The sequence below is a fragment of the Hemitrygon akajei genome, chromosome 4, assembly GCF_048418815.1.
Source record: "Hemitrygon akajei chromosome 4, sHemAka1.3, whole genome shotgun sequence".
NCBI lineage: Eukaryota > Metazoa > Chordata > Chondrichthyes > Myliobatiformes > Dasyatidae > Hemitrygon > Hemitrygon akajei.
Genome location: NC_133127.1, coordinates 142,581,133 through 142,604,197, shown reverse-complemented (window position 1 = coordinate 142,604,197; position 23,065 = coordinate 142,581,133). Strand labels below are relative to the sequence as shown.

General features: G+C 39.7%; 1 protein-coding gene across 3 annotated transcripts in view; it reads right to left on the bottom strand.

The window, feature by feature from the left end:
- tenm4 (teneurin transmembrane protein 4) overlaps positions 1–23,065 on the bottom strand; it is a 2,228,071-nt gene that overhangs the window by 308,135 nt on the left and 1,896,871 nt on the right. For all 3 annotated transcript variants that reach the window (XM_073043455.1, XM_073043454.1, XM_073043453.1), the window contains 4 exons: positions 15,670–15,884; positions 11,085–11,298; positions 8,189–8,290; positions 2,298–2,492 (listed from right to left, as the gene is read on the bottom strand). In XM_073043455.1, coding sequence (XP_072899556.1) covers positions 2,298–2,492; positions 8,189–8,290; positions 11,085–11,298; positions 15,670–15,884 — 726 coding nt within the window. The remainder of the gene's footprint in view (positions 1–2,297; positions 2,493–8,188; positions 8,291–11,084; positions 11,299–15,669; positions 15,885–23,065) is intronic.

Sequence of the window (23,065 nt, the reverse complement as noted above, 5' to 3'; positions counted from 1 at the left end):
TACAAGTACAAAATTGATTTTCTTTCTAAAATTAGAGACTGCGGCTTTTAATCAGGTGCGCTCTGTAGTACGGAATCTACGGTATTAAAGCCCTTCCCCATCTCACGTTTAAAAACTGAGAATGAACTCAAGCAAATAAACACGGTCCTACTGTACACTTGCATACTGGGCTGAAAGATATCTAGCGAGATTGCTAAAGGGCCTGTTCAGTCACTGTCCACCAGCGTGAGAGTTAACACTGCGCTTTGCACAAATTTCGAAAAATTATGTTTATTTTCATTTAATCACGATATCTTGCGGAACCGCTAGTGACCTCTCACAGAACCCTAGGGTTCAACGGAAGTTGGTTGAGAAACCCTGCTCTATGGTTTCCGGATCTTTGTGATGAAATAGACGGCAAATCTGAGGGAATTCAAGCACGACCAGCAGCAGAATACATTGATAGTAAATCATGCCATTCGTTGGTTGAAGCACTGCGGTAATAACACCCCAGTCACATTCAAACTCACAAAATTATAGGTGACAGTGTCTTACATATGGAACCCTACAGCAATATGACTGAATGGGAAAGATCTGAAGAAACAACTGGCCTTGTTCCAGTTTGATTGTCATTCAAAAGAGTTTGCTGCTGAAAAAAATCAGCACTAACAAATCTGAAAACCTTAACCAATAATTAGCTTACAGCATTACCAATCATTGCTAATGCACTTACAAACATATGCAAAATTACTTCATTTCTTGGTAACGCAATTCCAAATTTGCTAAGTCACTGTTTGATACTCCACAAATGATTTCTGGGTCAAAATATTTCAAATAATGAGGCCCTGTCTTTGTTTCCTATATAACCCAGATAACTTTGCTTTTCTTTTACACTAATATCCTTTCAATATTTCAGAACATATTCTGTCATGTACTGATGACACAACTATGATACATTAATCCAATTGCAGCACAATGACAGTGAGACCAGTACTAATCAGAAGAAATGGTTAATTTATGCTACAATTATAAGATCAAGATTAAGTATCATGAAAAATGTGATGTTCTGAGAACTGGGAATATAGGAAGTTAGGGGATAACTTACAGATGCTCAACTGTAGACAAGCACAGATTTAGATATCTATTGACCGTTTGTAATGTACTTCATTTGGTTGAGAGTTGGAGGTTACTTCTTTGATGTGATTCAAAAACTCGGTAGAAAAAGTTCCAAGATTTGTTATTTTCAAACCTGTTAGGTCCATAGGAGGACACGTGCAGGGGATACAGTGTTGAAACTGTGTGTTTTAAAGTTACACAAGTCAACAGATGACAGAAGAACAATTGTGCACAAAAGAGACATGTGAGATTAGTTGATTCATACAGTATGCTTTTTGTTAATGTGCATTAACCGCATCCAACGAGGTACAAAGTACAGTGGATTCCCGTTAATCAGGACACATTGCGGCCAGTACACTTTGGTCCAATTAAGTGACTGCCCCAATTAGCTGAAGTTTCATGGAAATAGTCAAAAAGGTATAAAAAAGATAAAATGAGTAACAAATGATGTATTTAAATGAAATACGAAACAGATTAAAACACTACTAATAGTACTATAAAACTGTGTATTAGTTCCTAATATTTATTGACAGAGGAATTCATCCACTGTTGTGTTATTTTGAAACTATTTGCTCTAAGTACGGTGTAGCATCTACCAGCCACACAGCTGCACACGACTGAAGTTAGAATCTGTTCCACAACAGTCCGCTGCTCCAATTAAGTGGCATGCTGTCCTAACGAAATGAATGGAATCCTGGCTATTTTCTTGATTAGCTTTTGTTCCTTGAGCTGACCCAAATAAGCGGCTGCCCGAATTAACCAGAATCTGCATTATTTAGGAAAGAAAAATGCCAAGAAGCAAGCCTGTACCTGCTGTCTGCTACCCAATTATAGTGTCCAGTCAATAAAGAATAGAAAATATCCTGACAAGCGGCTACTTTCTAGCAGTTAACAATCCTAAGTGGAGCTCAACAAAGGAAGGAAAAAGGAGAAGAAATTTAAATGTGGCTGAACAACAAATAACAGAATACCAGGTAGTCATAACATGCATAAAGGTCTAAATTCACCTCTGCTATATATTTCATCCTGCTTTGTCATGCCCTTTGAAAGTGGAGCACAGTGACTATGTTAATCTTTTCTTTACTGGTTGTTAACCTTTCAATATCTCTCTTTGCTGCAGTGCTGGGGAGATGATTACATTCTCCGAGTAAATTCAGTCACGTTGACAAGTAAATGATTAAAGATAAAAGTTGGTCGTTTACCCTGTTGGCAGTTCTCTCCTTTATAGCCAGAGTTACAGATGCACGTCCCCATGATGCAGGTGCCATGGTTGCCACAAGTTGAGTCAAGGCACTGGTTTGTGGGAACGTCGCACTCTGCTCCCTTCCAACCACTGTGGCACAAACAGCGTCCTTTCAAATACTGCCCATTGCCACTGCATAGCACAGGGCAAGATGCTGTGAAGAGAAGTACACTAACATCAAACATTGACCATGGAGGCAGGCAAGCCACTTGCTGAGATGCTTGAAGCATATTAATTCATAGAGTCACCTTCAAATTATCCCGGTTTATTGTAGAGCCCAAGACTTTACCAACATTGTCCATATTCAGAACTAATCATGGATGAGCAGGAGTTTGGGGGAAAATTAAGCAAAGATTTTCACAGGATTATAAACAAAATATAGGCTTAAAGATTGTAGAGTTTCAGAATAAATTATACATGGAGTAACTTTCAACTTCAAGAGCCTTTCTCTTTTCCCATCCACCTCTGGTTAGAAGTAACATCATTCCTGCAACCTGATTTCAAGCTGGTGCTGACACAATTCTTGTGCTGGGACCTGCAGGGGTCAAATGGTCTTCTGAGCTGTGATTGGCAACTAGACCAATGTAGCTGCCAATTTGTGATATCGATGAATATACTGATCCCCTGAAGCAAAAGGACTGTACTGTTAATACCAAGGGTGTAATGACTTATTTCACCTGCAGATAATACAATATATAATCTTGTTTTAATAAACTTTAATCTATTGGAGGCACATTGCAGCATGGTTTTTTTTATTTTGCTGACAAAAAATGAGCAAGTTCAGAATTGAACCACTTAAATGTAGCTTGAGGATAGTTGGGAAAGAGCTAATGAGAGTTTTAAGAAGGACAATCTACGAGCACTGACTATGTGTGTTGTCTACACCTGGACAACTTATTGACTGTTTGCACCTCCGGCATTCATAATTTATCCCATCCGATGGACGGAATAACAATTTGAGGCCAAATGGGCCATGAGTATTGCTTCAGCTTAATTTCAGACACCTTCCTAATAGGAATTAGTTGTCCTGCAAAGGCAATGGCTGAATCTGTGAAAGAGCTATCTTACATAGTATGTAGAACATAGATCAAAGAAAGTACAACACAGATACGGCCATTTGAACCACAATATCTGTGCCAACCATGATGCCAAATTAAATGAATTCCATTTTGCATATATCCCTACAATTGCAGCTTGTACTAAATGTTTCAAAAATACAGGAAATTATGTTTCCAACCTACTTATGATTCCTTCCCATTCCTGGCATTAATGCCAAACATTTTAAATTTCATTTAATATAAAATGCACCTGCATTCAGATTTAAAATGGAGCAATCTGTCATCTTTTACTTTGCAAACAGAAAATCGTCCTTCTCAGCTGCTGTAATGTAATGGAATAAGGGCAATGTGTTGTAAGATCAGGTTCCTCTGCAGTCAATAGAAGTGGATTTTAGAAATAGAGCACAGTGCGTAGTCAGTGGTGTTTTGTGTGTTTAATGTGGGTGACCGGAGATGGCTCTCCTGCCAATATGTTCAAAGTTCAATAACAGTGAAGAAACAGGTTGAATCACTGGAGAATACAGAATGAAGATCAGTTTGATTCTCAATTAATAAGGTGGAACAAGCAGCAGGCATTTTTATTTACAAGAAAATTTGTATTTTCTTGGAAAGGAAGTCGGAGGTTGCTTTCTAAAAGGTAAGTTATATCTTTTTCTGTAAACCCTCTCGAGTGGTTGGCAGGAATCAGAGTTACAAATTACTTCTCCAATAGCAGGATGAGGCCCAACACCAATGGAAGGAACACCACCTCATATTCTGTTTGAGTACCCACAACCCAATGGTATGAGCATTGAATTTCCCAATTTCAGATAACCCTCACCTTTGTCCCTGATGGCCCTACGCTCTCTATTTTTGTCACATTCCCAAACTCCTTTCCCCCTCCAGGTCTCCTTCATCCTTTTCCAGTTCCCTCCTTTTTCTGATTCCATCGACTTACTTGCCACACATCTTAACCAGCCACCCTCCCACCATCTGGTCCTCATCCCACCTGCCTTTCATCTCTCCCCATTACCTCCTCTCTATTATATCAGATTTCAGCATGGGCTGCCTTCACGTTACCACCTCTCACCTCCAGCAGGCGTCTCTCCCTTCACCTTCCCCACCCCGGCCACACCTGGCTCCATCTGCTATTTCAGTCCTGAAGAAGGGGCTTGGCCCAAATCGTCAACTGTTTATTAATTTCTATGGATGCTGTCAGACCTGCTGAGTTCCTGCAGCATTTTGTGTTTGTTGCTTTGGATTTTCAGCATCTGCAGACTTCCTTGTTTTTATGATCTGCCTTGTCTGCCTCCATCTATCATCCACTTCCCCCAAATCACCACTTCCCCTTCCATATGCGGCTTGATCTGCCCGTCATCCTTTACACCCTCCTCTGACAGTGAACCAATCACCCCAACCACTGTCACTCTCCTCCCCTTCCTCCATTTTTACTGGCTGTGCATTGTCTCCACTCTCATTCCTGACGCAGGGTTTGGACCCACTATATTGACAGTTCTGTCCACCCACTTGTGGAGTGTAGCACCAGATTTAAAAGGTGAGTGGGACCTGTTGGAACTTTCTACAGAGCTCAGGATTTTTTGGGGTATAGGCACTTAGCAACGGCCAACAAAGGGTTAGGTTCAAGCACAGTGGCCATTGTAGGAGTGGTCATAGTGTGAGTGGACAGAGTTAGAGTGGGTAACTGAGGCTTCAGGGAGGACAGGTGGAGGCTAGGAGTTACAAGGCAGCCAGGAAGGGACTCAGGAGAGCTAGAATGGGGTATGAGAAAGCCTCTGCAAGTAGGATTACAAAAACACCCAAGGCATTCTATATATACAAGAACACCAGGAAGATAACTAGAGTGAGGGTAGGACCAATCAGGGATAAAAGAGGAAATATGCCTGGAGTTTGAGGAGGCAGAGGAGATCCTTATTGAATACTTTGCTTCAGTATTCACTAAGGAGCAGGATCTTGGTGAATGTGAGGATAACGGAAAACAGATTGGGAATATACCAATGTTAAGAAAGAAGGCTGTTGGAACATCTGAAAAACATCAGGATAACTAAGTCCCTACGGTTGGGAGGATATACCTCAGGTTACTGCAGTAAGCAACAGAAGAGCTAGCTGTGCCTTTGGCAATGATCTTGGCAACCTCACTGGCCACAGGGGTAGTATCAGAAGACTGGAAGGTGGCAACTGTTATTCTTTTGGTGAGGAAAAGTAATGAGGATCTCCCTGGGAATTATAGAGCAGCGAGTGTTATGTTGGTGGTAGGCAAACTATTGGAGAGGATTCTTAAGAGACCGGATTTATGAGCATTTGGAGAAGCATAGTATGATTAGGGCTAGTCAGCATGGCATTTGTGCGTCCTGATGTGCTGCATGAGCCTGACTGAATTTTTTGAGCAAGTGGCAAAACACATTGATGAAGGTAGAGCAGTGGATGTGGTGTATATGGATTTTAGTAATGCATTTGACGTGGTTTCCCTTGGTAATTTCATTCAGAAAGGTGAGAGGCTTTGGGTAGAGGTAAACTTGGCTGTGTGGATACAAAATTGGCTTGTCCACTGAAGGCAGAGAGTGGCGTATTCTACCTGGAGGTTGGTAACCTGTGGTGTTCCTCGGGGATCTGTGCAGGGACCTCTGCTCTTTGTGATGTTTATAAATGTCTTGGATGAGGAAGTGGAAGGGTGTCTTAGTAAGTTTGCAGATGACACCAAGGTTTGTGGAGTTGTGGATAGTGTAGAAGGTTGGTATAGGTTACAACGGGTCATTGATAGAATGTAGACCTGGGCAGATGGAGTTCAATCTAGAAAACAGTGGAGTAATTCACTTTGAAAGGTTGAACTGGAAGTCAGTGGGGAGGAACAAAGGAATCTTGGGGTACATGTCCACTAATCTCTCAAGATTGCTCTGCAAGTTGGTAGGGTGGTTGATAAAGTGTATGGTGCATGGGCTTTCATTAGTCAAGGGACTGAGTTTGTGAGCAGCTGGTAATGTTGCAGCACTATAAAACTGCTTGGATCACACTTGGAATATTGTGTTTAGTTCAGATTGCCTCATTATAGGAAGAATGCAGAAGCTTTAGAAAGAGTACAGAGAAGAGTGACCAGGATGACGGCTCAATTCGAGAGTGTAGCTTATGAGTATAGGTTGAGCAAGCTCATGCTTTTCTCTTTTGAAGTGGTGACTTGATAGCGGTATACAAGATGATAAGAGAAATAGATACAGTGGACAGCCAGAGAGTTTTTTCAAGGGCAGAAATGGCTAATACAAGGTACAGTGATTTTAAGGTGAATGGAAAAAAGTATGGCGGGGGGATGTCAGAGGTAGGGTTTTTTTTACACAAAGTAGTAGGTGCACAGAACGAGCTGCCGGGGTAGAGGTAGAGGCAGATGTATTGGGGATATATTTAAGAGACTCTTAAATGGGCATGTGGAGGAATGAAGAAAGGAATGAAGTGTTAAGATTGATCTTAAGAGTAGGTTAAAGGTTTCTCAAGCAAATTGTTTGTTGTGGCCTCTTGTTTTTCCATCTGGTTATGAACTATATTTGGAGGCATGGGGCAGCCAGTCCTCAATGTCCCTCCCTAGGCCAATCATACTTTGTTTTCCCACCGGAATCCACATCACACAATAATAAGCAACTGCATCTGACAGGTTTAGACCACATTCCTGCTATCAGCCTTACAGGGGTTAGCCATGTGCACTGCACCTAGAAATCCAATTTCAAAGTGGATGACACGAAGATTGGAGGAGTTGTGGATGGAGCTGCAGGTTGTCGAAGGTTACAAGAGGATATAGACAGGCTGCAGAGTTGGGCAGAAAAATGGCAGATGGAGTTCAATCCGGATAAGTGTGAGGTGATGCATTTTGGGAGGACAAACCGGAAGACTGAGTACAGGATTAATGGTCAGTTACTTAAGAGTGTGGATGAACAAAGGGACCTTGGGGTTCAAATCCATACATCCTTCAAGGTCGCTGCGCAGGTTGATAGGGTAGTTAAGAAGGCCTATGGGATGCTAGGCTTCATTAACGGGGGATTGAGTTCAAGATTAGAGAGGTCATGTTGCAACTCTACAAATCTCTGGTGAGACTGCACTTAGAGTATGGTGCTCAATTCTGGTCACCTCTTATAGGAAGGATGTGGAAGCTATGGAGAGGGTGCAGAGGAGATTTACCAGGATGTTGCCTGGTTTGGAGAACAAGTCATATGAGGCAAGGTTAGCAGAGCTGGGACTTTTCTCTTTGGAGTGTAGAAGAATGAGAGGGGACTTGATAGAGGTCTACAAGATTATGAGAGGCATAGATAGGGTGGATAGTCAGTACCTGTTTCCCAGGGCACCAACAGCAAACACCAGAGGGCATATGTACAAAATTAAGGGAGGGAAGTTTAAGGAAGACATCAGGGGTAAGTTTTTTACACAGAGGGTTGTGAGTGCCTGGAATGACTTGCCAGGGATGGTGGTGGAGGCTAAAACATTAGGGGTATTTAAGAGCCTCTTGGATAGGCACGTGGATGAAAGAAAAATAGAGGGTTATGGAGTAGTGTGGGTTTCGTACTTTTTTTTAAAGGATTATATGGGTCAGCACAACATGGAGGGCTGAAGGGCCTGTACTGTGCTGTAATGTTCTATGTTCTATGGTAATCCTATGTGTTATCTGTCCAGCACCAAATCTTTTGCTGATTATAAATTGTTACCATTTTCTACATTTACACATATTCAGGGTAGAATCAGTAGATTATTTATTCTTCTATGAAGACTACAAAGTTAATGAAGACTGACCACTCCCACAATAAAAGGAAGCTATTACCTCGTGCACAATCGGGTCCAATGTAACCGAGAAAGCAATGGCATGTTCCTGAAATACACTCTCCATTCCCGTAACAATTAGCTGGACATTCATCTGCAGGTTCTGAGAGGAAGTGAAATCATAGGTTGACATTAGATTTTCTTAATCTATACAAACTTAAGGAGCAATACTTTAAAACATACGTTCCCCTTCTTTAAAAAGTTTATGTTTTTCACTTTGCGTTTTGCCGATGCGATGCCCTCCTGCAGAGGTGGATCACTTGAGACTTCTGTCTGTTTCGGTAATACCGGTTATGTCTACTTATGACTGACCAGTGCACGTGCACTGCTGTGGGGAAGCACGTCATTTTTTATCCAATAACTCAGCAGAGCTGTAAAACTCTGGTTTCAGGTTGAGGGGGTCACAGTGGGACAACAGGTTATTTGGAGATTGACTACAAGAGCTATTGAAACACACCTGCAAGAAAAACTCCAGAATTTAATATTAACTCGATCCCAATCTGTGGCTTTCAATAAAGAGTGCCAGTCATTCAATACTTCTGCACTTCCCTCACAGTTTGTCCATATGCTTTGTAAGTTGTGATGATTACTGACAAACAGGGAGGCACATAGTCTCAACAGAGAATTCAATACCTGAGTGAGAAGATCAATCACAAGCATATCTCTTCAACCTAATGGACTGCTGAATTCTGAATGGATCCTTTACGGTCTGGTTCATCATTGATTTTAATAGCTAAATAATTGCAAAATAACATACCAAATAAATAGTAAACTTGGGATTTAAAGGAATAAGACAGCTAGAGGGGGAAAACTAAGTACAGAAAAAAAATCTGACTGAAATTAAGTTAGGAAAGATTTTTACTCAAACCTGTAATAATTAATTTCCATGCCAGGCAGAATGCTAAGACAATGACTGTTAAATATCCACTTAGACCAAAAATAGCTCTTGGTGAGTTTAATGTGAATTCGATTGGCAAGTGCAATAGCTTCAATTTGCTTCAAAAACATGTCTCTTGGCAAGGGTACTAAAGTAGAGAAACAATTGGAGGAGAAGGGGAGTTATTCTTTATTGCCATGTTTAACTGTACCTGTGTGAATGGTGGGATTTAAGCCTTAACAGCAATCAATGAAAGTTGCCTCACCTTTACTTTTAAGGATAAAATTCAGGCCAATAAAATACTAAGATTTGTTAAGCTCCCAGAAATCTGACTGAAATTTTAAGTTTGCTTTTTCAGATTAGAGTTGCCAGTCTTCAATGCTTTCCTACTTGCTTATCACTTCCTTTGGCGTATACTACGTCAGTGTATGGAAAGAAATGTTAATGTAACAGTCCCCACACAGTTGTTGAAGTTTTGCTCAGAGGAGCACAAGAGAAGCCTATTATTCCAACAGGGAACTAACTCAGTTTAGAGACTGAAAGTAGGCCAGTTATTTCCCAGAGTCCCACTCTAGAAAATTAGTTGACGAGTTAGAAGATGAATACTGTAGAATCTACAGGTAATCAATTATTTTTTGAAACTAAACATTTCTTATGCTCTATTACAGCACCAATAGTTTCAGAGCAAACTGCTGAGAGACCACCAGCTGTGGAGAGAGTATACTTATTGTGTAATGCCATCAGAACTACCATTCTCTAGGGAACTAATCTTCAAAGAAGTTTGCTGGAAGTGTGATTAGAAAAGCTCTAAACATTGGTCTAGGGATTTGTCTACAAGACAATAAATGAACACAGGGAGTGTAAATCATCTTGCATTCAGGTAGGTCTCAAAGGTAATTCACAGAACAAGGTATTGTGCACAAGTTCTAACAGAGAGAATTATTGTTTTAAGGTAATGGGACAACTATATCTTTCCCAAAATTACATTAGTCTCAGATGGATAAAAAGGTCCTTTAACAAGGAGAGAATTTCACATCAGAGTCAGAATCCAAACAAATCTGAATCTTAAATTTGCATACAGAAAGGAGAATTTTAACTCAAGAGGTGGTGAGCCATGTTCATCAACAATGTAGGCATGACATTGAAGGTGCTTCTATAGTGCTGTTGAGAGGGGATTACAGCATTAAGATCCTGTGGCAATGCAGGAATGGAAATGCACTTCCACGATATGGTTTAAATTTTAGGTGAGCTGAACACAAAATTAAAATTGCTGTTTAAAAATGTAACCTTTCACATCCTTATTAGATTTTCCCAAAGTTTTCAAATTAATGCCTTCATTAAGTGTAGTTACTGTGCTAATGTAGGAAAGCAATTTATGCATAGAAAGTTCTGACAAAAGCAGCAATGTCAAAATAACCACAGACTATAAGATTTAATGATGTAGCATGGATGCTAAATATTGGCTAAATCGTGGATGAAATGGCCACTCCTCTTTTGAAATGATGCCATGGTATCGTACACATTCACCAAAAGAAGTATGCAGAAACTTGATTCAGTATCCCATCTAAAAGCTGTTTGGGAAGGTTATAATAAGGTATAGATCTTCAAATAATATTTTGAGATTAATACAAAGTTTTAAAATAGATAAATTAATGCAGACTTTTTTTAAAAAAAATTAAGAATACACTTTCATGTTAAGCTAACAGTGGGAGTGTTTCCATATTCAGTTCAAACTTAAAACTTTTACAAATAATGGTCAAAGGAGATTATTATAAAATAAACATAAAATAGAATGGCTATATTTTAAAAATTAATATAGTTTAAAATAGGCACTTTGCCCTTGTCCAATTTATGAGGCTCTCTAAGTCCTGTAATGGCAGAGTTGATTCCAAAGACTTTTCTTTGAATGATGAATCATGTACATTGTGTTTAAAAAAAGCAAGTAATAACCACAATCAATAACTTTTGTAACTTTTAAATATGTTTATCTCATTGCCATCATATTTCAGTAAGAACTTACCTATGGCAGTGGTTATAAAGGAGATCTGCTCTATCTGCTTCCCGTCATTGTAGAAGGCTAAATGCCAGATTCCAGAATCCAGATATCTGATGAATCCAGTCTCACGATTTGTCAGGGGGACCAGGACCCTCTGTTGGTGTTGCTGGTATCCCTCCAGACTCCTCATTTCCTGTGCTATCAATCTTCTACCATCCAATAACTCCACAAATCCAAACTAGCAGACAAGAATGGCAAACATTCTGATTTAATTGCTGCACAATCACCACAGTATACACCAATATTCAGCTGTTTGCTACCCTACAACACCAACGTTTGTACAAACACTACAAAAAGGTGGCATTGCTCAAGTGGTTGGTTCAAGACAATGGTTAATGTTCTAAATCAGCCTATTCCCTTGCATATGGTGCTTTATTCTATTCAATCTATCCTATTACTTTTATTTTAATGATCCAGCTTGAATTCTTAAACTAGGCAATGATTCTTTTCAGGTCACTGTAAACACTGTTCCGGACCAGTGTAGTACAGAACCTACATAATTCTATTTTCCCTTAAAATGCAGTTTCACTACATTTTTAAACCTCACATTCTGAATTGAAATTGAATGATTTAAGGCACAGTGTTGAAAAGAGGTTCCTGATTTGAGGAAATTGCTGATTCTAGTTTAAAATATATCCAAGATTACGCTTGTTTTCAAAAATATATTTTCATGGGGTTGGGACTCAAACTCTTTTGCAAAACACCAAAATCAGTTTAATCAGGTGACCAAATTAATAATTAAAATTTTTCATGAAAAAGAGATGACTTTAAGTTGATTACTACAGCTGAAAATTGTTTCACCATAAAATATGCTTGTAATTACATTATATGTATCTTTCACTAGCAACGATCCTCTGTATTTGTACTTACTTAGTTAAATACTGTAGCCCCAAATTTATCAATAGTTGGTGATTCATATTTTACTGCCTACCATCACGATACTCTCCGTGGAGTATTGCTGAATTTCCCTAGAATTTGCCATGGGAAAATTACAATCCCATTTTAGTTTAGACCTGTTACGAGATCTGTGACCTTATTCATTTCAAAGGGATTGAAAGGCTCCAGCAAAGAAAGGCAAAAAAATTGTTTTATTTTTATAGAGTCCTGTTCAAAGTTTACTTATTATGTTAACGTATTTTTAAATATTTCAATTCAGTTTTGTTTTTTAAAATATAGTGCTTCAGATGTTTTGCATTTTATTTCTTAGTAGGCTTTATAGGGTTCTGAGAGTCAGTGACATTTAAAAACATTCGAAGTTGAGACCAAATTTTTAAGCTGGTAAAACTCAGAGTTTTGTCAGCCTTACCGTTTAATAAAGGAAATTCTGGGGATCTGCACAGGTTAGGGCTTTCCAATATACCCACAAAATCTCCAGTTAATTCAGTCCTTGTTTCTGGATCCCAGAAGGCTGCAGACCTACACACAATTGGCTCCTGGCATTCAAAATCTGTATTAACCAATTTGCATTCACACGTAAGAGGTACGATCAGTAAGTTTTATCCATGGCATGGAGACTGATGATGTTGATAGTGAAGAGGGTGGCCTTCAGCTACAGAATAATATTGACTAGTTGGCACAATAGGTGGAGAAACACCATGAGTAATGTGAGAATAGTAAGGCTATACACAGTGCATAGGAAGACCATAGGATATACACAGTGCACAGGAAGACTATAGGATATATGTAGTGCATAGGAGGGCTATAGGATATATGCAGCTCATGGGAAGGCTATAGGATATACACAATGCATATGAGGGTTATAGGATATACACAGTACATAGTAAGACTATGGGATATACACAGTGCATAAGAGAACTATAGGATACAAAGTCTAGGATAGGATACAATGCATACAAAGTCTATAGGATATTCACAGTGCATAGGATGACTCTTAAGAGTACTGAGGAACACAGAGTCTTTAAATAAGCACATGAATATGCAGAGAACAGAGGGGTATCTGTTTAAGGTGAGCGGAAGAAAGTTTAGAAGGAATGTCAGAAGTAGTTGTTTTTTAACAGAGAGTGGTAGTTCAATATGGCATCATGCTCCACACAATCAGTGTATGCAGAAAGGCCTGTTTCTGTCATCTACTGCTCTTTGTTTGGTGTATTCGTCCAAAGATCCATGAAGCCAGAAAAACAGGTTGATGAAGTCAGAAGGCATTAGATACTTACCTTTATTAGCTGGGCATAGAATACAAGTGTAAAGAGGTAATAGTACAACTACATACAACATTAGTGGGTGTACTCTGCATAGTTCTGATCCTTACAGTAAAGGAAAAATATGATTGTGCCTGAGGAAGTGCAGAGGAGAATCACCAGGATGGTTTCTGGAATTGGGAATTTTACTATTAGATCTGTTGGGTTTGGAATGGGGAAGGCTGAGGGAGGATCTGGCTGACGTGTACACAATTATGAGAGGGCAGGCAACTAACAACCTTTAAGAGGTATTTAGATAAGCCCTTGAAAATATGGGATAGAGCCAGATATTTGTAAAAGGATTGAGTACTCGGAGACTGGAATGTCATGCTCAGTTCGTGGGTTTTGTTGCGGAAACTCCAATATTCTTAAGAAATATATTGGCTTTGTGGCATCCAAAAGAATTAGCTTAATTTGAAACCCTTCACTAGGGCGGTAAATGGACACCATTAGTGGATACTCTCTACATGTATAGTCTCGTCCATGACTGGGGCTTGCAGTTAGATTGATTTGACTTAAAAACCAAAAAACTCTTGAAGCTTGATTTGAATTGAATGTAAGCTACTTTAAAAAAATGTCAGAGTCTTGGCATATAGAATACCAAGTTCAGTTGAATTGGGTCAGAAAATAGTGCAATCAAGCCAAAACTCCTGGGTTCTTAAATTATAGTCTCCAAATGCTAATAGCATAAAAAGAGACAGTTTTGAAATTCACAATTTGAATTTTTATAGGCACTCTAAATATATTTTGCTAGTGAGTGAAATCCATGTAAATCTACGTCACTAATTTGTGATTTAGAATAAGCTTGTATCATAAGCTTGCTTCTCCTTTTTAGATGTTTAGCCCAGATAACGTTCTGATTCTGATACTGACTTTCAAACAGTGTGATGGAGTTCAACTGTTGAGCCATAATTGCTTGTGCATGCTTTAAACTTGTCTGACATGAGGAAGCTTCTTCCTGTATATCCGGATGTGACAAACTGGTCCTTAATATGAGATTTATGACTTTGTTCTCCTGACCCACAGAGGAATTTTATCACCCTCACTACAATTTCTTGTTTTATTTAACTAGCAAAGCCAATTATAAGAGTTTCAGTTCAAAGAAATTTTACTGCTTGGTAAATAGAAAAATGTCCCAGGTGTAGAAGATGTGTGAGGTTTAAAAACAAACCGTGTTCTGCATGTATGAAACAAAATTAAAGTGGAGACACAAGAGACAGCAGATGCGAGAATCTGCAGCAACACACAAATTGCCGGAGGAACTGAGTGAGTAAGCTAGCATCAATGAAAGAAAACGGATAAATGATATTTTGGGTTGAGACCCTTCATCTGGAATGAAAGATAGAGGGGTGAAAGCCAGTATAAAAAAGCTGGAAGGAAGGGTGGTGTCAGAGCTGGCAAGTGATAGGTGGATCCAGCTGAGGAGGGGAGAGTGGGAATTTTTACAGAACCTTGGGGGTGATAGGTCAGGGTGACAAAGGTGAAAAATTAAATTGGAGTTAATTTCTTGAAAATCTCCTTTAGGTGTTAACTTAAAGAAACACAATTAATTATTTAAGGGAATTTTAACCAAAGAAACATAATGAAGTTTTACATTTTTTAGGGTTTTCAAGTTGACTTTTAGATGGAATAATTTTGCGGGTAAGACCATTGGAGAAAACAGGACAAGTAAATGGGCTGAAGTTCTGGTGAAAGCAGGATATTCTGAGAAACAAAGCATGTAAAAGTAGATGAATGAAACAGAAAATGATTTTGTGACCTTTCCTTGTTGTTAAATGTTAGTATGTTAATTTGTCTGGACACTGGAAGTGCTTTTGAAATTATTACCACAGTTTTCTTATTGATTTCCATAAGGATGAGCCGATGGGCCAAATGGCCTACTTCTGCTCCTATATCTTATGGAAAAGTACAAGGATCAGTTGCCTTCAAATCTACTAAAATAATTTACTTAAACAATATTAAATAACATGCTATCCTTCTTAATTCATTGTTGATTTCACTAGTATGACCACCATTTAATGCCTCTTCCTAAGTGCCCTTCCGACATGTTTTGAAATGGTTGCAGTTCTTCTGGTGTCAGAAGTCCATTCATTGTACAAAGTGCTGGGTGTGAGGGCGATCTGGCTGCGACATCTGTCACCCCATTGATCGCTAGGGTTGATTCGGCTGATCTGGCTGGCTAGGCGGGTGTCCCCCTTCCCTCACAGCTCCATGTGCGTCCCTCCCGAAGCTCAGCGCTCGGTCGCAGAGGATGGCCCCCTAGAAGAGGACCGCTCCGCCGGTCTGGGTATATGACGTAGCTACTCCCCTGCTAGACTAAACCCTCCAAGACCATTGTACAAAGTGCTTACCTGGGTGTGAGATGGAGGAAGACCACGTCGACCATAAATTCCAACCAGTGCATCCTTTCCCAGAGACACGTTGAACTTCAGATACATTGGATGATCTATGAACACTTGAGTGCGCCAGAATAGACCTGGTGGTATCTTCTGAGTAACACGGCGCCCAATATCAATTTCTCCTGTATCTATGTAGCTGTCTTCTGGGATTAAATTGTCTGTTTTTCCTGTGAAGATATTAAGAAAATTGTACTTCCTTGTTAAATGAGGGAAAAATATTGCAACAAAATCAGCAGGAGGAAACTGCACAAAAAATCCAAATTTAGGGATGAAATTAGAGGAAGTTGGAGAAAGCAAAATCGTAAATATGTGGACTCTAAAACCAAATGCAGTGCTTATTACCCAGCTCAGTGTAATTCTTTTAGAATCTGAGTTACTATTAAAATCATTTCAAATTCATTTTATTTTGTTAAAAAACTTGCAATTTAGATTTTCAAAAAGTTGAGCCAAATTGTCACAAAAAGCTAGTTCAGTTAACAGTGATATTCTAATGCTGTTGTTAACAAAGAAATTAAATTATACTTTATTTCACTCACATTTATCTCCACTAAATCGTGGACAATCCTAAGGCTTGCTATCTCAGGTTATTGATTTTGATTCACAGTACGGAGCACCTAGAATGCCATTTTAGTTGCAAAAAGTGCCTTTTTAAAAGAGAGCTCTCAGACATTAACTACCTACCACTATCTATCCAGAACATTAATAAAAATAAATACAATTTCACTTTTTCATCCTAATGTGTGACCCAGAGTAAAAGCAATCTTGTAATTACATTGAAGCCTAATATTTAACTCTGCCTGTTGCTTTGTAATTTTGTGCTGTCAACTATGATTTGCAAAATAACTGAATTTTGATGTTGGTTTATTTTCAAAAACCAAAAATAATAGCAGACAAGATTCCTTTTTAATATACTTCTGCCTTCTAATGAAGACTGCAGTAACTTTGACAGGTTATATTCATGCTCTGCTTTTGTGAATTGAAATAAAAATGTTCCATTAACTGCTGTTCAAATAGGTGGTCATTAAGAAAAGTGACTTTGCTTCAAGTAATGCATCAAATGTCAATTGTTTTATTTTAACCAGTACTGGCAAAGTTTGCTCGTGATAATTCAACATTTGAATGGTTTGAAATTCCTTTAAATATTCTAGGAGTTGGAATTGTAGAATATAAATAATGCAGCAGGTGGAGATTTAAATGCAAAGAGAATTAATTATTTAATAATCTGAGCTCAGCAGATTTAGTGTAGAAAAAGTCATTGATGTTGGGTATGTTTTATACACTTCATATATACATGAGGTGCATAACATAGAACATTACAGCACAATACAGGCCCTTCAGCCCATGCGCACTAAGGTTATCAATACGTTTGAGCTTGTGTGGCAGAGAATTAAATTGTGTCCTCGGCATTCTCTACATACAGAAGCTGAACAGCTAGCAGTCGTAATGTCAATTAGCGTTCATCTCCTGTTTAATATCATGACTATAACGCTAGACTGGGTAAAACAGTAAGAACTTGAGAGTTACTTAAAAGGATGTTCATGGAAAGAAATGATGGATTCTTCTCCTTATTGCATATGGTCTAGATTCTACTGAATTTTGCAGATAAAGCCTCTATTTTCTCGGCCCACGGGGCCCCAACCACTTTGATTTTTGGCTGGGTTCCCACTTCTGCTGACATAGTACCCAATCAGGCATTGAGGTTCACTCCAGTGTCCAGTCCAGCCACAAAGCATGGAATCTGCACGACCATTTGTAGCAGTAGTTCCCATCACGAACTGTCGTTCGAAGAGTTCCCGCCATATGGCAGATCAAGCAGATAAGGTGTGCTCCTTGAACAATTCCTGAAATTACATGTGGCAGCTTTGCGGCATCCAGGCGAGCTCAACCACTCACTCCCACAAAAGCTTCCATGTCAAACACGTGTGAAAATCATTCCCCCATCGACCCGAATGAGGCTGGCCCGAGTCTGCCAGCTATTTATTGCATGCTCCTATGCGTTAAGGATTTTGCTATTGGAGGTGCAAGCCTGGAAACTCTGCTGATTAGTGCATAGTTTTTGCATTATACACAACTTAAAAGTAGGATGGCTTCTCGCTATTATGCACCACTCTCAGACTCCTCTGATTGTATGACGTCATTTGGCCTACAGACAACAGAACCTGCGCACAGTGAACACTCAGATGCTATTCATTTCTTATTCAGCTACAGACAGCATTAGCCACTTGTGTAGAACAGAATCTTTAAGGGGGCCTGCCTGTGCAAGTCTAAAGCCATCAGGTACCCTTAAACTTTGCTACTTACTCTACACTCTCATATCTGGGGGTGGCCTTGATGCCCCTCAACAATGGAGCCTGCCTCTCATTCCAGCTCATTTTAATTCCAACTCCCATTACTGATTGCCACAACCCCCTCATGTCCTGATGTAACTACCCCATCATCCCATTTTTCTGATATTTCTATCACTCTCCCCCCGCCTCTCTCCACCACACACTCACAATGTATCACTGATGCCCCTCCACATAATATTCATCAGCCACTGCACAACTCAGTTTAGTGGCTACTTAATTTATACAGCGATTTCTAGATCATAAGCCTGGTCATCAATCTGATTTCATGTATCTGCAAACTCACTTAAAATTCCAAAATCAACCAACTATTTAAGACCTGTTTTTTTTTTTTGCAATGCTTTTCTATTTCAGCTTACGAATTGCAACCACATAGTTACCAGACTCCTTCCATTTCACATGCTATAAATTACCGGTTCCACAGACTTCCATGGCTTTTCCCCACCAGTCCTGGATCTCCCAAATTCCTCCTTCACTTCTCTGATATTGCCTTCATCTCTCTTCCATGGTTCCATTGTTCATAGCAATTCTGGGCAAGCCCTTTTTGATTCTCCGTCCAGTGATCTAACTCTCTCCACTTCCATCAACTTCCCCCAGAGCCTTGCTCCTCCTGAGTCCCTTCACAGTTTTCTTATGATTTTCAGCCTGAATGTGAAGTATTGAGTCTTCTTCCCACACAATATATGCACTCTTAATTTCAATTATGCTTAATGCACCCTGAATTGTTGAAGAAGTCAATTTGAAGAGACTTATAAAATTAAAAGCCATACTTTGGATGTGACAGGCAGTTTGAGTTCATATCTCTGTTCAGGTGTTCTACAATGCATCTAGCAGCCTGTTACAGTTCGGTGAATAGGTCAGAAGGATCAATGTCTATGAATTCGAGTAGTTTGGATCCATTCGGTACATTTTTATGCATGATTAGAAATCTTACATTTAATTCAAACTTATTCTAATCTGAAAGGTCAGTGTTGTGCAGCAGTGACACCGTAGCGTAGTGGGCTCAATTCCCATCACTGCCTGTAAGGAGTTTGTACGTTCTCTCCGTGACCACAAGGTTTCCTCCAGGTGCCCCTGTTTCCTCCCACAATCCAAAGACCTACCAGTTGCTAGGTTAATTGGTCATTGTAAATTGCCCTGTGATTGAGCAGGATTAAATTGGGGGATGCAGGGCAGAGTGGTTCTCAATAAATAAATAAGTTTTGTGTTTCTCTACTGATATCATAACTTACTTTGAAGAAACTTTAAAGGTATATAATTCAGCACTAAAGCAGAGTGTTCTCAACCTCAGTCCTCTGCAGCCTACTCCTACATTTTACCACTCATGAGATCTCCTGAATCGTGGTCTTGCCCAGCCTCATCTTCAGATTCACAATGAAATCTAATTTTCCCTCTCCTACATTCCAATTCTTTATTCATATAGTTCTACTTCAACCAAAATGAATGTTCATTATGTCCATTCACCTCCAGTAAAATTTTGCACCAAATGACATCTTCGATGGTCACGTCTTGCTGGCTGAAAGTACCCATCCACAGTCATCATTGGTGGTTGCTCCAAACCCATGTTTACCAGGTGGGCGTGAGGGGGGACAATCCGGTAGGCCTGACGCCTGCTGGACTCCAAGGGTGTGGGTGGAATGAAGGCCAAGTCTTGGCCTAAAGATGAAGAAACTCTAGTACCAAACGGCTGCTGAGAATATCCGACTCCCAGGTTTGCTTGCTACAAGAGCTGGAGTATTAATAGTTCCCACATATCTCTCGACATTCTCTGATATTTAAAACCAAAGTAAGCAAATTAAACAAAAACTAAGAATTACAATTTATTCCAGTATTTAAGTTGCTAATTGCCAGTGAAATTGGCCTGGTGCCTCTCTCTTCAGCCACTGAGTCCAAAGGAGAGACATTAAGGTAGATCACAAACTCGGTTGAAGAGGTATGCACAGAAGCAGGGAAGTGGAGAGGTTTGTGGGTTCTGGTGGTATGACTGTAATGGGTAAGGATGGGGTGGTGTTGGATTTCTGAAGCCTCAACATTTTTAATGTTTCTCATTGTTGCTGGTATCGGCACTCTTCAATTTAATAGCTGAGTGAAGATCTCTTGGGAGCATCTGAAGAGGAATCTGTGGATATATCCTTGCTACATACCTATGGTCTATTGTTGCCCCTAGACTTCAGCATCAAATATACAGATGTTATTTGGGCTAGCATTTTAACACTTCTGCTGCCCTGGTGCTACATCTTGATTAAATCACACAAATCTTTCTCTCAGTGCATCATGGCGTTATACAGTGACAGAGATGTAACTCAGTGTTATTTAGTGACAGTACTGTATTCCAGTGTCATATGGTAACAGAGCTCTACCTTCCAATATGATGGGCAGTGTCATGAAGTGACACACTTATACCCTTCAGTAATGTGTGTGTATGTATATATGTGTGTGTGTGTGTGTGTGTGTGTGTGTGTGTGTGTGTGTGTGTGTGTGTGTGTGTGTGTGTGTATTATGAAGTGACACACTTATACCCTTCAGTAATGTGTGTGTGTGTGTGTATAGATGTATATATATATATACACACACACATTCAGTGACAGTACTACACCTGGTGTCATTAGTGACAGAGCTATACCCTCCAGTGTTGTACCCTTCTAGAGGGGACAACTGCAGAGCTGTGCCCTGAGATATTGTTCCTTTGTGTTCTATGTAGCTCTGCCGATACTTTGGCACTTAGCATCTTAGTTATTCTGAAGTATTTTGAAGCTATATGATCTTTGTTCATAAGATGCTTTGGAAACAGAGTACTGCTGAACGTTGCTTTATTGGGTGAAGTGTTAACCGATGTCTTTCTGTGGTTCCAGCAGTTGCTGTTTCACAACCTTTGTCAAAATGTCAATCGATACTTCTGTGAATCCTCATTTCTATTCTCCTCCTGCTCTAAAGGGGACACAGTGATCTTTTGGCTCATTTTCCACCCCAACTCTAACATCAATGATCATGGAGAAGAACTTGGCTTCAGTGCTTCTCTCCATTCAGCATTATGAATGCAGTGTGTCAAGCAGCTGGACTCTTGCCAAAAGACAAGCTGTGCTGAGATCAAGACATGTTATACGGTTACTTTTATTAACTCAGTTCTTTATTCAGTTTCTTTGATCATCTAATTATTTCCTTTCCCCAACAACTTCCCTTCCTCTTTAATACTTACCGTAGTATGTCAAACTACAGCTTGGTATTACCCTGTCACTTCCTCGATCTTTTTAGCTCACCTGCTCTTTAACAGTATTTGAAAGTTTTTGGAGCAGTACCCATAGAAACATCACCAGGTCAACAGGGGAAAAGAAACACTGGGAGAAATTTAAACACCCTATAGTATACATGGAGGGGAGGAAATGTTATACATAATTTAGTTTAATCTATTCACAGTCTTTGAAACTCAAAATTAAATCTGATCAATAATTACAGATATATTTGTGGGAATTCATCCCAATTTGTAACACCAACATGCTGAATTGTAGTAGCAGGGTTGAACACTGACTCTTATATTTATTTTCCTTGAAGGCAATGGAGTTGTTCTGGGTCCTCAGAACAAATAACACACATACATCCATAGGGTGCTGTGTGTGCACAATGACATTAACCGGAGTGCAGAGTTTGTTCTGTTGCATCTGTGTAGAAAGGTGTGGGACTTGCATACTCAAGAGGACATTAAATGTAAAATTTAACCCAGACATTGGTTAAAGGAAACCTCTCCTCACCGAATCGGCAGCAGAGGCAGTCCAGGCATCTATATTACCTTTGTAGCGTGGAACTTCAGCTTCCATCCCTTCTTAGCATCTGCCCTCAATGTTAACACCCTCAGACCTCCTGATGTGATCCTCATCACTCACTCCAAGATCACCTCTCTGCTAATCAACCAATTCCTCCCCTACCCTGGATCCCTTCAGTCAACCCTGTCTGGTCTCAGGAATATCCCTTTTCCCAATTCTCTTCATTTCCATCTTTTCCATCACGCCCGGAATTATGCAGCCCAGCCAACATCCGCAACAAACTCCTCATCCCTGGAAATGTAGAGAAAAGGCCTTTGTCCACATTTACATACACAAGTTGGGCTCCACCATGCACAAACCCTTGACACCAGGCAAGGTAGAATGAGGTAGACATTCCTGTTTTCCATTCCAAAGAGAATCATAATCAAACTTGTGTGGAACAGTGAATTCCAATCTTATGTATTACTCACTGTGCTCATACCTACTGAATGAGAAAATACCATCTCATGCATCACTCATCTCTGCCACCAGATTCCATAATCCAACTATATGTTGGGATGTCAGTCCCACACCAGGTCGCACCTGATACAGAGTTCTAGACCGCATTACTTTCAATGGGAATTATCTATCTCCAGAATAGGAGTCAATGTTTAAGATAATGATACATTATTTAACTTTAGTTTGTTTTTATGAGTTATTTAGAAATAACAGTTTTATTTCAAAAGCACTAAAATTATCAACATGAAACTGTCTCTGACAAACTTTGATAGGAGAAAATACTTCTGCACAGTCTGTCTGGGCATAACAGAAGAGAGGTCATTCAATATGTCAAGTGAGGACCATAGTGCTGATTCCTGGAGTACTGAGGATCAGTGAAATTGATCTTCTGAGATCATTGAGGTGTGTGTGGGCATTGGGGACTGTGGGCTGAGACCTTTTGGTGCTGGTCCAGCCTCAGGAAGATCCAGCCAAATATCACTGCTGGGTGCTTCACATAAACCACCGTCACCACCAACCCAGTTCATTGCTTTCAAAACAAAACAAACTAACTAACTACTCAATATCTAAAATGATTTAAGAGCTTGCACACTCCTTTAACAACTTCAAGACATCCTAAATCAGTATACTGAGAACTACGTGCTTTTGAACTGCAGCCCCTTTCCACAAGTTGTATCGCAAATGCATATATGAAAGCTGTATTTAATCCTAAGAAACACTGACATTTGAGAAATAAACATTATTTTA